At 28.6% G+C, this 16,117-nt stretch overlaps 1 protein-coding gene across 1 annotated transcript in view; it reads right to left on the bottom strand.

Annotated features, from left to right (window-relative positions):
• Nucleotides 1-1,636: 1,636 nt before the first annotated feature.
• Nucleotides 1,637-16,117, bottom strand: part of LOC105849103 (IQ domain-containing protein H) — a 103,784-nt gene continuing 89,303 nt past the window's right edge. Inside the window, exons 22-30 of the mRNA XM_065816592.1 lie at nt 12,755-12,867; nt 12,539-12,638; nt 11,345-11,451; nt 11,033-11,197; nt 9,108-9,296; nt 3,847-3,972; nt 3,682-3,743; nt 2,314-2,422; nt 1,637-1,915 (exon numbers count right to left, since the gene is read on the bottom strand). Of these exons, the coding sequence (XP_065672664.1) occupies nt 1,820-1,915; nt 2,314-2,422; nt 3,682-3,743; nt 3,847-3,972; nt 9,108-9,296; nt 11,033-11,197; nt 11,345-11,451; nt 12,539-12,638; nt 12,755-12,867 (1,067 nt within the window). The 3' untranslated portion in view covers nt 1,637-1,819. The remainder of the gene's footprint in view (nt 1,916-2,313; nt 2,423-3,681; nt 3,744-3,846; nt 3,973-9,107; nt 9,297-11,032; nt 11,198-11,344; nt 11,452-12,538; nt 12,639-12,754; nt 12,868-16,117) is intronic.

Genomic DNA, 16,117 nt, shown 5'->3' with positions numbered 1-16,117 from the left:
TTAGTGTCTATTTGTAGAAATGTGTTAACTACATCAGTAGAAACCAGGTAAATGTTTAAAAATCTATGAGTACTTTTTCCTAAGTCTAACAGGTCCTCTTAATATAATTATTTAACTTAAAAATCCAAATAGAATAAAAAAATTACTTTTGTCCAGTTTTAAAGCTATTTTGCCCCACTGTGCGCCATGCGTCTAACGGAAACTCGTAGATAAACAGAGACTAACAGAACAAACATAATTGAATGCGTCAAGGCGTTTTTAGACAAACGCGAGTGGTTACCTGCGTTTTTTATGCAGGTTATGTTTTAATAAAACCTATGGAAGATGCTTGAATTTTTTTTTTTTTGTTTGTAAAATCAGCAACTTTACAAAATTAAAATTTAGGCCGGAGTCGGATTTTTTTTAACTATGGCTTTGTTAGCTTTGGCAAAAAATGGTTTTGTTTTTATCATTATAAAGCAAGTGGAAAAAAGCTTTTGTAAAAAAAAAAAATTGTATGATCTAATTAAAAACATATTTAACACTTTAATACTAATATTTAAAATGAGCCTTTCTGGTGTCATATTTGGCTAAATTACAATACAAACAAACATTTAAGTTTCACAAATTTAAGTTCTGTTTAAAAAGTGTTGCCTACGTTTTAGGTTTTTAATATTATGTGAAGGTTTAACAAAACTAAGTTAATAAAAGACTTGTAAAAGCTAGGTTAAAATTAACTGCCAAAAACGATTTATTTATTTTTCAACTTTAGCATACTTCAATTAATCAATGTTGATCAACTTTGAAGAGATATTTTGAACGCTATACTAGTATAAGAAACTATTTTTGACAAAAAGAAGCCTATTTTTTAGACTTTTTAAACGTTTGTTTTGTGTAAATGTAACTTCGTGGCTCTCAGCACCGTGGAGACCTTGGCACTTTTATAGCGATCAGTAAAAACTTTTATTTTAGGCCATTTGAAATGCTGCAAGATACTGTGTTTATTTTTCATTTTTGAAGACACATTGCTCTTTAAGTTAATCTGGGCAATAATAACTTCACGCACACACTACGCGGAAAAACTGATGAAAAAATCTAAAAGGATTAGATTCCGAGGCTGACCTTGATGAACATTTTCTATCATTTATAAGAGAATATTTAAGAAAAAGTTTACTATGATGCTTTGGACGATATTTTGATGTCATTAAAAGAAAGATTTGAACAACAAAATTAAAAGTTTTTGTTAAGTTAAAGGTTCTTTTCCCATCTGCAATTGTTAAAGATTGAAACCAAAGGTCAACTCACTGACTATCCCTAACTGCCACGCAGAATTTATGGATACGCTAAGTCTAGTGTTTGTTAAAAATGAGTTTAATTCAAGAAGCAAAGATAGAATTATTGGAACATTTTTTGAAAGATTAATACTAGTTCTAATAGATTACTTTTTTCTTTTTTTATAGATTTGTGTGAAAAATGATACTTATGGATGTAACTACGTTTTTAATATTTTAACTGGTTGAACTAATAATGTTGAAATAATCTTATAAAATAATTGCGCACAAACGAATGCGTTTAATAGGTAATAATAACAACACTTACAAGCCACTAATTTTAAACCCCGCTGGTTTAATATATGTTTCGGGAGAACTGAAACTAGTTTGTATTTAAATATTTAATCCAAACAGAATGATCAAACTATCAATAAAACAAATTAAACCAGATAAAGCAATCATTCAAAATAAATTGTAAACACAATCAAAATTCTGTTATGTAACTAACAACCCGAATGACACTAACACCGTGATAAAAATAACAGTCAGAAATAGTCCGAAAATAAATCTCATGACGACGAAATAACTATTGAATTATCAGCTTTAATCATTTCTTGATTTATCTCCATTTCTCTAAAAATGGAACGCAAATCGTCTATGGCATCCTATAAAGACATCCATATAAAGATATAATTAGCATAATTAGATACCCTGAAAAGAAATAATGTATTGAAAACTTATATTAAGCTACCCAGCAAACAATGTTTTAGTGGATTTGCAGTGGACTTATACAAACTTTTCATAGCAGTTCATTGGAGTTTTGCTCATCGGTTACTTATTGGATCTTTAGTGGTAGCTGCTATAAATGGCAAGCCAATAATTTTCTGACATTTTTATAGTGGCCACTCATCGGCTAGCCACTTTTGGCGGCTGCCACTAATGATCCACTAAGTAACCGATAAGCAAAAATACAGCGGTCCGCTCAATACCTATATTGGTCCACTGAAATTCCGCATATTTTCTTGGTAGCATCAAAACTTGTCATTATTAGCAATTAGATTACCTGAAAATTAGTCAATCCTTGCATGTTTGTTGAAGAAATATCCTGATGAATAGAAGAAAGATTCGATAAAAAACTAGACACGCTTTGTTGCATTGTATCTCCACTCGTTCTAAACAAAAGAACAAAAACTTTTTATTTCCAATTTCAATCTTATCAAGTAGTAATATAAAAGTTATATATATATATATATATAACTTTTATATTACTACTTGATAAGATTGAAATTGGAAATAAAAAGTTTTTGTATATATATATATATATATATATATATATATATATATATATATATATATATATATATATATATATATATATATATATATATATATATATACATATAAATATATAAATTATGTTAGTGTATTTTACAAAGAGAGTGCTCAATGTTCTTAAAGAACAGAGCAATAATATATATATATATATATATATATATATTATATATATATATATATATATATATATATATATATATATATATATATATATATATATATATATATATATATATATATATATATATATACATATATATATAAATTAGTAAAAACATAATAAATAAGTGTTTTTACTAATTTATATATATATGTATATATATATATATATATATATATATATATATATATATAGAGAGAGAGAGAGAGAGAGAGAGAGAGAGAGAGAGAGAGAGTCAATATTATAATAATTTATATAACTATAAAATTTATATATACTTTCTCCGGCTGTGTCATTGAGTAGTTTTTTTGTTGGGCAATGCTTATTATAAAAAGTGAAAAAATATATTAAAAAAAACTACACAACACAAATTAGTTTTTAAAAAAAGTGAAGATTTTATTTTACAACTAAAAGCAAAAATTATCAAAAAATAATTTAAGCAAAGGTACGATCTTCGTAGAATTAGATCGGCAAAGTAACTTTATTATTGGGTAACATCAATATTAGTCAATATATTTAGTTTACACTGCACAAGTTTATTTCCTTCGCTCTATTTTCTAAACAAAAAAAACTGCATAAATCTGCAGTATGAAATTCCATTATTTTATTAGTTGGATAAACCAGCTTTAATAACTACCTGTATTTTTTATACCTTTAAAATAAATAAAAAAGAATAAAATAAAAAAATAAAAATATCTGCAATAGCAGCTTTCTTTTTAGATTGGTGGTAATAACAGGGATGTATCATTTAAATAATTGGTCAATCCGCAAGGTGATGTATCAATTGATATAAATGATATATCAATTCAAAAGAAAACATTTATATGATTTTAATTTTTCTTAATAATAGTAAAACAATTGGTATTATATTTTCTCATAAGAATATTTATAAAGTATACAAAGAATATTTTTATAAGAATTTATTAGGAAACTTACATCATTCCGATTGAGTCTCTACGATGTTTATCAAACAATGCAAATACAGTACCAAGCTTTCTCTAAAATTTTATCTTTATTCATTAAAAAAAACATAAAAAAAAAAGATAAGAAGTTTACTCTTTTTCTATTTAATTTATTTTTCCATCATTTAATTTGTCATACCTTTTCGTTGTATCCAATATTTCTTGCTTTGCATATTTGAAAAAACACGCCATACTGCAAATGATTTAAATTAGAATGGTACAAATTTGAACTAAACACAAAATGGCGGAAACACCTTTCACTTTTCTATAAAAATAATACAAATGATACTTGAAAATAATACAAATCAGGGACGTGGTGGTACGAGGGTACGAGGACTTGTACTGGGCCCTGATTCTGGCTCAGGAAACTGGGCCCCCAATCCTCAAAGAGAAAAAATTTATTTTAGTTCTATAAGTTTCTATCAGGGCATTTTTTACAACATTTTATTTAACTTGCTTTCACGTCGGTTTTGTTTGTTTGTTTGGTGTCCACGCAAAACAAACACTAGGTCAGCGGTAATAATAAAAGAAATACGCTAAACTTTAGTTTAACGTAAATAAAAGAAATAGTTAAGAAAAGTAATTAAAACAAACAAAAAACAACAAACTTTGTTTAGCGTAAATAAACAAAATCGCTGTTGAAAAAATAACAAAAAACGTTGTTGACCTGAAATTGATTTTATACTGTAAAAAAGTAAAGTAAATAAGTAAAAAAATAATATCTTATCAACGTAGAAATATAAAGAAGAAAGCTAAATATAAAAAAGCAGGCTGGGATCTGAAGTTGATCGACTAGCTTGTCTTGCTCTAAAAAGAGAACGGAAATTTCGAGCTAGAGCAAATGAATCAACTGAGCAACAAGCATCTCGGCTAAAAAAAACGAAGAAAACGATATGTTAAGGCAAGGGCGGCTGAAACAGAAGAAGGTAGAGGCAGACGTATTGCTAAATGAAAAGAATACCGAAAACAAGCATTGTAGTGACGAACAATTAAACAATGTCTCCTCTTTATCTGATGAAATTAACCATCCCATCAACAGAAAAAAAAGAAAATTGTTATTGAAATGTTCAAAACAAGAAATATATAAAGTGAATGAATTCATTTGCTTTGCATTGATAAATATGGTTAATATATGCTTGATAAATAAAATTGCGTGTTAAATGAACTTTAGTTATTACTTTCATTCACTACTACTCAATATGCTCCAGTCCACTCCCTATCGGTCCATGGAATTTATTAACAGTACGACTATTTATAAATTCCATGAACCTATAGTAGTTATAACTCAAACGAAAGAATCCAATGCCCTAGTTTCTATAATAGAACATATTTTGAATTTTATATTTATTTATGTTTCAGGTGAAGGAAAAAAAGAAAAAAAGAAAAAAAAGAGGCAATATGGAAATACAAATCTGGTGCTGAAAAAAAAAATCAAAAAGACAACATGAATTGAAAGCAGATGGTAATGATCCAAAACAACTAAAGTTAACGGCAGGTCTCGCGTCAGTGCAAGTGCCACAAATACAGAGAAAAGTTGGGACATCCTTTACAATAACAGAGAATGTAGACTTAACATCAACATCCATTGTGAATATCACAAATAAGCCTATTATTGAAACAGAGCCAATAACAGAGATTAGTGACCAATCATCTGTACAAGAAACAGACAATAATCAAGATATCACAATTGCAGCAGATAAAGGAGCAGAACTACAATATATTCAGAAACATTCAAAAACCGAAACATTACTGAAACTAAGAGAGTGACTGTGGAAATGGGTAATTATAAAGTGCCTGTAACTGCAGCGGCGGACCTAACTCTAGCAGAAAAGATTATTTAGAAGCAACCAGACAACGTTGTAAATGTCAATGAAAATGTTCCAGCTTAATTTCTAGAGCTGAAGAGCTGAAAATGTAAAGATGATTGATAAAAAGCAATTTATTGTATTAGAGCCAAATCAGCCAACAAAACATTCAAGGTTATCTAAGTACATTACACTGAATCAGTTAAAGTTAATGACATTGAAGTTGTGCAGAAAAGATCATGGCTAACCTACTCTCTATCACTAGACAAAATTTTTTGCATTGTTTGTTTATGCTTTGGATCAAGAGAGGACACAAGTTCTTTATGTGATGGGTTTGATAATTGGTCAAACTTAAGTCACATCATAACAAAGCATTGCACCAAGAAAAACCATCGAAATGCTGCTGAAGCAATGTGTCATGCATTATCAGACTACACAATTGATAAAATATTACATAATGAAACCATGAGACATATGAACAAAAAACGTAAAAAAGCAGAGAAATTACATCAATACCTTATACGAGCTATTGATGCTATTCGGTATTTAATCGCAAAGAGTATTTCTTTACGTGGAAATGAGGAAGCCAACTTTTATAATGTCTCGGAAAAAAGTGAAGTCTTTTAATGTGGTGCGGGTAAATTTCTAAACTTGTTAAATTTACTCAGTCAGTATGATGAGGTGCTGAATGAAAAACTTTCAAATATTTACAGTATTCAAAAACAATCTTCTGGAAGGGGTGCTAGAATTACGTTTCTTTCTGATTATACACAAAACAAGCTAATTCATATTATAACACAGATGGTCAAGAAGGATATTTTCAAAGAGGTAAATAATTCAGTATTCTTTTCACTATAGCTGATAACACCACTAATATTACTCTGTGAGCAAACTTCTATTGTATTACGTTATGCTACGCTTGCTGCAGAAGAGGCAGTTGTAAAGGAACATCTGATTTCAATGGTCGAAACTGAAACAACTACTGGTGTAGGAATAAGTGAAAAAATCGTAGGTAGATATTCAAAAGTGTGTGGGTATGTCTTTTGATGGTGAGCAATATGTAAGGAATAAACAAAGGAGTTGCAACACATTTAAAGCAGTGTTCTCCCATTGGCAATAAATATTTGTTGTAGATCTCATGGAACAAATCTAGTTATGAAAGCTTGTGCAAAATCTTCTGTTGTTTTTGTTAACCTTTTTGGAACAGAAAACAAGCCTGGTGATGTGCAGAAATTAAAGACTTTTCTATACGGAAACTCAAAGAAACGAAATAATATATTTGAGATTATCAGTCTCTTGAACTGGCTGCTACCCACAGTGTTTATTTCAGTGCCTTACAAAATGCTACAGATTGACTGCTGACACTATACCCTGCAGTAATTGATTGCCTTGAACAAATTTTCAATGACATGGAATTTAAAATGAATATTCAAAGTGAAGCACAAGGTCTTTTATCCCGATTTCAGTCATAAAAACAATTGTGACTTAATGTCTCTTCAAAGAAATTTTTACTATCTTGGGTCCCCTAAATAAAATTATTCAAGGAGAAACACTTGATTTTTCCATTGTTATAATGTCTATCGATGTATCACTGGAAAAGCATCAAGTACTAAGGGACAGTGCTGGTCAAAATGCTATTTTATCTGCTGTTAAAATTGCAACTGAAACTCAGCTTGAACAGCAAACATTTGTTGAGAAAAGGACTTGCAGAAAGAAACGACTGGACTTCGATGAAACAGAAGATGAGCGGCTTACTCAGGCTAAAGATCAGTGGCTAGAAGAAGTGTTTTACACTTTAATGGATTCATCAACTGCAGTTCTTGTTGACAAATTTTCTTCACAGCAGAAATTTTTAGAATGCATAGACATCTTTTTATTGAAGAATAAGAGCGAAGATATTAGTCATAATTTTCATTCTACAACTCTAATTCACAAGAAAAAATGCAATCAGTGCTTGAAAAATTCAAAATTGGTATCAGTTTAAATTAATTCACTACTGAAATGGTTGATTTTGTGGAGATCTACAGAAAGACTACTGAGAAGGATAACAAAACTTTGCCTTCTTTCATCATTCATTTTCAAATAGTAAATAAATTGATATTCAAATGTATACATACTTGCAAATAAATTGATATTTTGTCATTGTTCAAACATTAACACTGAAACATCTGAAATATCAGTTGTTTTCAGATGTTTCAGTTTAATTAATGTTTAATTAAAGAGGTTAGTTAAATAATAACTTTAAAATGGCTGCCATAAAAAGTCTGCTATTAAATGGCTGCTATAAAAAGGCCTGCTTCACTTTTATTATTTTATTCAACCAATTGATACAAAAACTAACAAACTAATATTTATTTTATTAATAATGTAATTTACTATAAAATAAAACACTGATTGTGGTGAAGATTGAGGATGTAAAGAACGAAAATTGAATGGAAAATAGGTTGTGTAAAAAGCATCTGCCTAACTGTTTAGTGCAATTAGGTAGCAAGATTTTGAAGTGCGATGACCTTGTCTAATAGGAAAAAAGCATCATTAGAAGAACCAGCTCAAATAAAACAGTATTCCATACAAGGACAAAGAGATTAGTAGAGGTACAGGATGAAAAAGGGAGTAAAAAAATGGCAACTACAATAAAGAGAGGCAACCTTGCAGATGCTAACTTTGGATTGTGTATAAAATTACCATGAGCGGGCAGTATTGAATAATAATCTAAGAAGACATAAAGTAGACAACCCAATAAGGGTGTTGCCATTCATCAATTTAGGAATATCAACAATGTTGCAATTATTGTTAGCAGTAAATTTCACAAAAATTCACAACCCACTTCGAATTCCAAGCTGGTGCATAAGAGAGATCAGATTCAAGATAATCTGCCTGTTCTAAGGTATCTAAAAGTAATGAATTTTTTTCAAGACTGGAGTATATAGTTGTGTTGCCAGCAATTGCAGCCACTTTAAATTTAAGAATTCGAGGAATATCAATAATAATATATATATAAAAAAAACTTTTCCTTTTCAGTAATGATTGTTGTACCTCATATGTAACATTTGTTACTGAAAAGGAAAATGAACGACAACTTTATTAGTGCCTTAAAAAAGGCGCATTCTCATAATTTTAAAAAATTCCCCAGATACACCACATGAAAAATGCTTATGGAGAAGTCCAGCATGCAAGACTTTATCGAAAACCTTTGAATATACCAAGACTTAGTTAAGCATTGATTAAATAGTTTAGAGACAATTGAAAAGAATTCTGTAAAAGACCAACTCTACCAAGGTGCTCCTTCAGGGTAGGAAGACTATGACTATTTTTGTAACTATTTTTTTAAATTCAGAAATAAGACAACTCAGTTACTAGACCATTCTCTCATTAGTGTGATACAAAAATAACAAGAAAACTCGTTTACTAGACCATTCTGATATCAATGTGATACAAAAATTTATATAAGATTGTAAATAGATTCATTTAAAAAGCTAAGCTAACTTAAAAGCAGTAAAATTTAAATAGAAAAATAAAAGTTAGGAATAAAAATAAAAACTGTAAACTTATACAAAAATGTTTTTGTAAATTTAAAACAAAACATTCAAAATACCTTATCATGCAGTCCATTTGCTTTTTTTCTTAAAGATGTGTACACTCTTGGTGGAATACTTTTTTTTACAGTTACAACAAAATTGTTATTTTCTAGTTGGCCTCCAGTAAAGTAACTTATTAAATTAAACATAGCATGGCTAGATGTATATCCAATTTTTAAGCCCACTGGCCACAAATCTTGAAATTGCTAAATAGTGTTATTATAAAATAAGATTTAAAAAAAAAGTTATGATGTTTATTTTTTTAATTTAACAATATCAAATATAAAAATTGAAAAAAAATTATTAAAATTAAAATTCTTTTATTTACTTTTTCATTTAATTTCAAATTCCACTGTAGTCTCAACACTTATTCTCAACACTGTATTATGTCTCAACACTTATTCTTAACACTGTATTATGTCTCAACACTTATTCTCAACACTGTATTATGTCTCAACACTTATTCTCAACACTGTATTATGTCTCAACACTTATTCTCAACACTGTATTATGTCTCAACACTGTATTATGTCTCATCACTTAAGTTGTTTTGAATTAAACAAATTTTATATAAATCCAAACAATCATCAACAACAACAATTCTAACCACAAGTACACAGTCTATGCACTTAATAGCTAATAACTACAAGTTAACAGTTGAATTTTACACTTAAAAGATAATAAAAGTTAATAAATAACAACAATCGGTAACTAACACTCATTGATAGATAATATGTCGTAGACCTATTAAACCACTTTTAACTAACAATTACTTTTAACTAGAATAACTGGTATGACTAGTATATCTGGTATGACTGGTATATCTGGTGTGACTAGTATATCTGGTATGACTGGTATAGATAATACTATCAACAGCCATAAATAATTAAAACAAAACACCAATCAGCAACTAAAAATGAATAAAATCTAATACCATTCAAAAAAAATTAAAACCATGCTCAAAACCATTGAGACCAAATACTAACCATCAAATAAAGTCCATCGACATTACACATTATTATTTATCATTTGTTAATATCACATAATTTAATATTAAGAATAATATATCATATAACTTCTGTAATATTATAAATAACATTAATAAAAATTTTATATTACTAAAAATTCATTCAAGATTTTTTAAACCATATCTTAACTGCATTTCTGAGGCAGACAAAATTTGCCATTTTGTCTGCCTCAGAAATGTTCACAGTATTGCCATTGTAATAATTGGTGATTTTATTGCTTATCTAACTAAATAGCTTGGCTCTATAACCAACTTTGAGATTTGTTTTTTATATAATTTCACTTTAACAAAAACAATGATTGCTATAAGTAAAATATTAAAAATTAACTTTTATAAACCAAAGTCTTAAGACTTTGTTAAATGCTTAAAACAGTTGCAGTTAAAATTTGTTTAAATAAAACAATGTTTTAATGTATAAGTAAAACAAAACAATATTGAGAGGTTGATTTATTAACACTTGACATACGTTTTATTAAGGGAAATATAGTACACCCATTTACTGTGTATTACAGAGTTATTAATACTTTGATAGATATTGGATAGTTTCTTAGAAAATATTTGAGAGCTCTAGAAGTCTAAATATTTTTTTTAAATTGGTACCCTGTCTAAAAATAAATGCAGTTTATGCCATAACTATTTTTATAACATGTATAATAATATTTTTATCAGGCTTTATCAACATTTCTATTCTTTTTCAAGATAATTTTGGGTTTTTATTGTCTTGTGTATCAAGATACACAAGACAATAAAAACCCAGATTCCACAAAGCAGCAAAACATGTTGTTTGTTGTATATAATAAACTATGTTACCAATAGTAAAATGTGACCCAGTGTCATTTTTTCTGACATCGAGATATAAAAAATATATACATTTCACTTATATATAATTAACTTAATATAAATAGAACAACTCACAGCATTATTCATAAATGTTACAAAATCTATTGAGATGTATCCAACAATGCCTTTTAACTTGCATGCTTCCACAATCTTGTGTGTAGCTTCTTTGATTGCATTATGATCAATAGAAGATTGTGGTAATGTATAACCATAACACTTTAATGGAGAACAGGAGTGAAACTGAAAAAAATTAAGTTATCTTTCTTTCTTTATATATATATATATATATATATATATATATATATATATATATATATATATATATATATATATATATATATATATATATATGTTTATTTATTTATTTATAAAAGTTAATTGATGTACCTGGTCAGCTACAGAGAGCAAAAGTATTGTACCATCTGGTTCAATCAAAACATTAGCTGTAATACCTGTTATACTTTGCGATGGAGGATATGCCTCAATAACACCACCTAGTATAAAAGTAAATACTTTTAAATGATTTTAAATTTTAATTATTTTTGTAGTTTTTTTACATTTATAACTTATTTTATAGAAACAGTTTTCATTAAACAGAAGAAAACATAAGTTTAATGACTTCATTTATCAGAAGAAAAACATGAACTTAGTTGTTTATTATTTTATTTTTAAAACAAGATAACAATGATTCATAATTTTGTTTCAAAAAGCTCACCAACAGCCTGTTTCAAGAGCTGATGCTTATAATAGTAAAACCAGTTTCTATAAAACCACAACCAAATCATTTTTTTTAACACAGCTAAGAAAGCAGTATTTAAAAAAATTTTAATTTTTAACTTTTTTTTAACACTGCTAAAGAATAAAGAGATGCAGTATAACACCAAAATGAAAAGAAAAAGTCTAGTAGACCTCAATGACCAAATGTAATGGCTTCCTCAACCAAACAGAGATAAACACAGCAACAACAACAACAAAAAAGAATGAAAAGAAAATGGAATGTATCACGTGCATTTTAAAAAGAGTTAGGAAAATAATTTTAATAACTTTTTATTAAGTTAAAAAAATTAAGTTAAAAAATTTTTTTTTTTTAATATTATTAATAATTGATAAACAAATAATATATAAGTAAAATAAATTTTTTTTTTTTTTAAATTTAGGTGCCCCATGAAGACCTAACGGTCTTGTCACAGAGCACCGCGGAAGTGCATTTAACCAGGAAGTTCACGCTTCCTTCCTTACCGTGACGCGAAAATTTGTCCAGAGCTCGTTTTTGAACCTGGATCTCCTGCTTCTTAAGCAAGCGCTCTAACCACTGCGGCAGGGACACAATTAAATGAATATATAAATAAATAATATAAAAATGAAATAAATAATCAGTAAATAAATAATACATAAAAAAATAAGATAAGAAGTGATAAATAAATAATATATCAATTAAATAAAACTTATTATTTATAAATCAATTATTTCCTAAAAGTTAATAGTATTATAATATTATTTTGCTTTTAAATTTTCTTATTTAAAACAATGGATTACTCATTTATAATATTATATTACAAGTTTTCAAAAGTTTTAATCAACCTTGCACTAGAAAAGACTCAACAAAATTTTTCCATGTTGCATAAACACTTTTATCAACAGGGACAGCTGTTTTCAAAATGCTTGGTATTTCTTTAAGAACCTATTTACAAAGAAAAGCTACTATTAAAAAAAATAACAACAACAACAAAATTAAAACATTTAATTATTATTTCTTACAAATTATCAGAAAAATTATCAAAATATAACTTTGGAGACCTTATTATAAGACTCATCATAAGCCCATTGGTTACTCCAATTTTCACCATACTTTTCTTGTTCTTTTAAAACTTGCTGATAACACGTTAAATGAAGTAAAACATCACAATATGCTAAAAATTAAAATAGCCTTTTAAAAATTTACAAGCTTGATGATTTGAATTATGTTATTCATTTAAAATTTGAAAACAAAAATATTTACAAGTATACAACATATAATGGATCATAATTTGGGTGTAGAGACAGAGAAAATATTAGGATCCAAATAGTTCTCTGATGTAAGAAATCTATATGTAAGAAATCTATATGCTAAAAATGAAATTTTTAAATGATGATTATTTAAAAAAATTTTATTCAATTTTGTTTCGTTTGAGACCAACATACTTTTAGAAGACTTTTTTTTCTATAATATTAAGGACCCGTTTTATGTTTGAGGGTCAGTAAATATTTTAACATTGAATTAAAAATTTTTTTTTATTCAATGTTATTTATTACATTGAACATATTGAGCAGGTGTCAGCAGATCAGCAGATATTTTTCAAAAGTATTATTTTTTGAATCACCCTCTATATATACATCTGCACACACACACACACACACACACACACACACACACACACACACACACACACACACACACACACACACACACACACACACACACACTCACGCAATTGGCTCAAAATTGCAGTAGATCTATATAGGCTCAAAATTGCCTAAATAACAGTAATAATAAATATAGATCCACTGCAAATCCACTAAAACAATGTTTGCTGGGTACAAGGACAGATTAAAGATTTATAGAGACAAAGAATAGAATCCGGAGTAAGAAAGTGGTGAGAATGATAAAAAAATGCAACCTTAACAGATGCCAAATTTGCAATGGATTTGATACATCGTTTGTAAGAAAGATTGGAAGTAAGAGTTAATCCTAAAAGTCAAAAGGGAGATGTCTCATACATTATTGTTCATAAATATAAGAAAATCAAATATAATAAATAATAAAATAAAAATCAGATTATTGCGATAACAATTAGCTGAAAAAAACTGAATTTTATCTGAGTTGAAGTTTACTAGTCACTAAGAGTTCGATGCTGTAACAGAAGTAAGATTCTTTTCAAGCTCAAATGCCCCCTCCAAGCAATCAGAGAGTGTTTGCTTCTTATCAAGACAAGAATATATATATATATATATATATATATATATATATATATATATATATATATATATATATATATAGATATATATATATATATATATATATATATATATATATATATATATATATATATATATATATATATATATATATATATATTCTTGGCAGAATATCAAGAGTCTGAAGATTTAGAAAAAAAGTCCACAAGTACCAACAAGCACTATAGAAAAACCATAACTGCAACCGAGCATTAACATCTTCAAAGTTATCAACTAGAAAAGCAGCAATCATTTGTTGACAGTTATCTCAAAATAGGATCAACATTCAGACACCTTCACAGTCTGGTATATTCAGATCAACTATTAAAGAAACTGTTAAACTAGCTAAGAGAGAAGATAATTTATAAGCACTAGACCTACTAGATGGATCATCCATGTTTCATTGGCTGTCAACATCATGTCTTTGATCAAGTCCTTTGCGTAGTAACTGATGAAGAACTTTGAGTAAACAACACATCGCCCAAAATTGAATATCCATTTATGCTAGAACTTGTAAAAAACTAAAAACAGCTCATAAAGAACTTTAAGAATGTTAAAGAAGTGATTACTGAGATAAAAGCAGGATAGGGTGATGATATGAAATTTCTATTTCATTTGCCTCGGGTATTCTCCTTTTTTAAAGAATATTTCCTAAAGTGAAATTTCAGGAAATATCTAAATTAAATAATGCAATACTAGCTCTTTTGGCATTTATTCTTCTACCAGAGAGTAAAGACTCACTACTCAATATTTTTAGATTTATTAGGTTGCTGCAAAAATAATCTCGTTTTTCAACCGTTAACTTTGAACAAACATAACTCAGCATAGAATAAACTTTATTAATCGAAATAAGAACCATTACAATCAACACATTTTTGCCAACGAGAAACAAGTTTATTTATGCCGGTAGCGTAAAATTCCGAAGTCCTGGAAGCGATGAAGTCATCAAAGGTCGTTTTGACATCGTCTCGGCTTTTGAAGCATTTCTCGTGGAGGAAGTTGTCGAGATGCTTGAAAAAGTGGTAGTCGGTGGATCACGTCACGATCCGGTCGAGAAACGGATCGTTTTTGTTGCGCAGAAGAAGAGCAAACGATACCTCAAAACGACGATTTTTTTGATTTTCGTTCAGTTCGTGCGGCACCCATTTGCTAAGCTTTTTTGACTTTCCTATTTGCTTCAAGTGGCGATCAACTGTTGAGTTATGAACGTTGAGTTCTTCCGCAACCTCTCGTATGGTTTTGCGCGGGTCGGCTTCGATTAAGGCTCTCAATTGATCGTCATCAATCTCAGACGGGCGTCCGCGACCCTCTTCATCTTCAAAGCTCTCCTCACCGCTGCGGAATTTTTTGAACCACCACTGTGCCATACGTTCTTTAGTGGTTTCTGGGCCAAATGCAGTGTTGATATCGCGAGCTGTCTCGGCAGCTTTTCGGCCCATCTTGAACTGGAACAGAAAAATCGTGCGAATTTGTCTCTTGTCCATGATAGATTTGACGTCCTGTAAAAAATGACTAAATTATTATAAAACAAAACCAATACGATAACTAGATCAAGCGAAAAACGCGCTTTTAAATAACATATAGCATGACATCTGCCAATAATAAATTTATTCAAAAATTCATCCAAAAATATAAAATATGAAAAACGAGATTATTTTTGCAGCAACCTAATATCTCTTACAGTTAGTTTACTGACCAAATGTACAATGGACCATTGGTTTATTTGCACAGTTACGAAAAAGCATTAATCTTAGTGAAAAAAAAAAAAAAAAAAAGAAAGAAAAAAAAACGAAGAACATGTCATAGACTTAACAAGGTTGACTCCAAAAAAGAGACAAAAGTAAAAAAAGGTTGAAAGAAGATGAGCAAAATAATCATAAAACTTTAATTCTTTAATTTATATAAAAATTCTTTAATTTATATAAAAATTCTTTAATTAATATAAAAATTATGTATACAGCTATGATTTATGTTTGAATAAATTAAAAGATGATGAATAAATTAAAAGCAAAAAGATGATGGCTTAGAACAAGCAGCAAATCTTGAGTCTGATCTTGCTTCTGTAATAGATTGGGGCTTGTAGTGGCTTGTGAATTTTAACTTTAACAAAACTCAGTTATTTAATGCAAACAACTATCACAATACTGTTAATATTCCTATATTAAT

Source organism: Hydra vulgaris, chromosome 13, assembly GCF_038396675.1.
Source record: "Hydra vulgaris chromosome 13, alternate assembly HydraT2T_AEP".
Classification (NCBI taxonomy): domain Eukaryota; kingdom Metazoa; phylum Cnidaria; class Hydrozoa; order Anthoathecata; family Hydridae; genus Hydra; species Hydra vulgaris.
The sequence above is the reverse complement of the archived record's forward strand: the minus strand, read 5'-3'. Positions and strand labels throughout refer to the sequence as shown.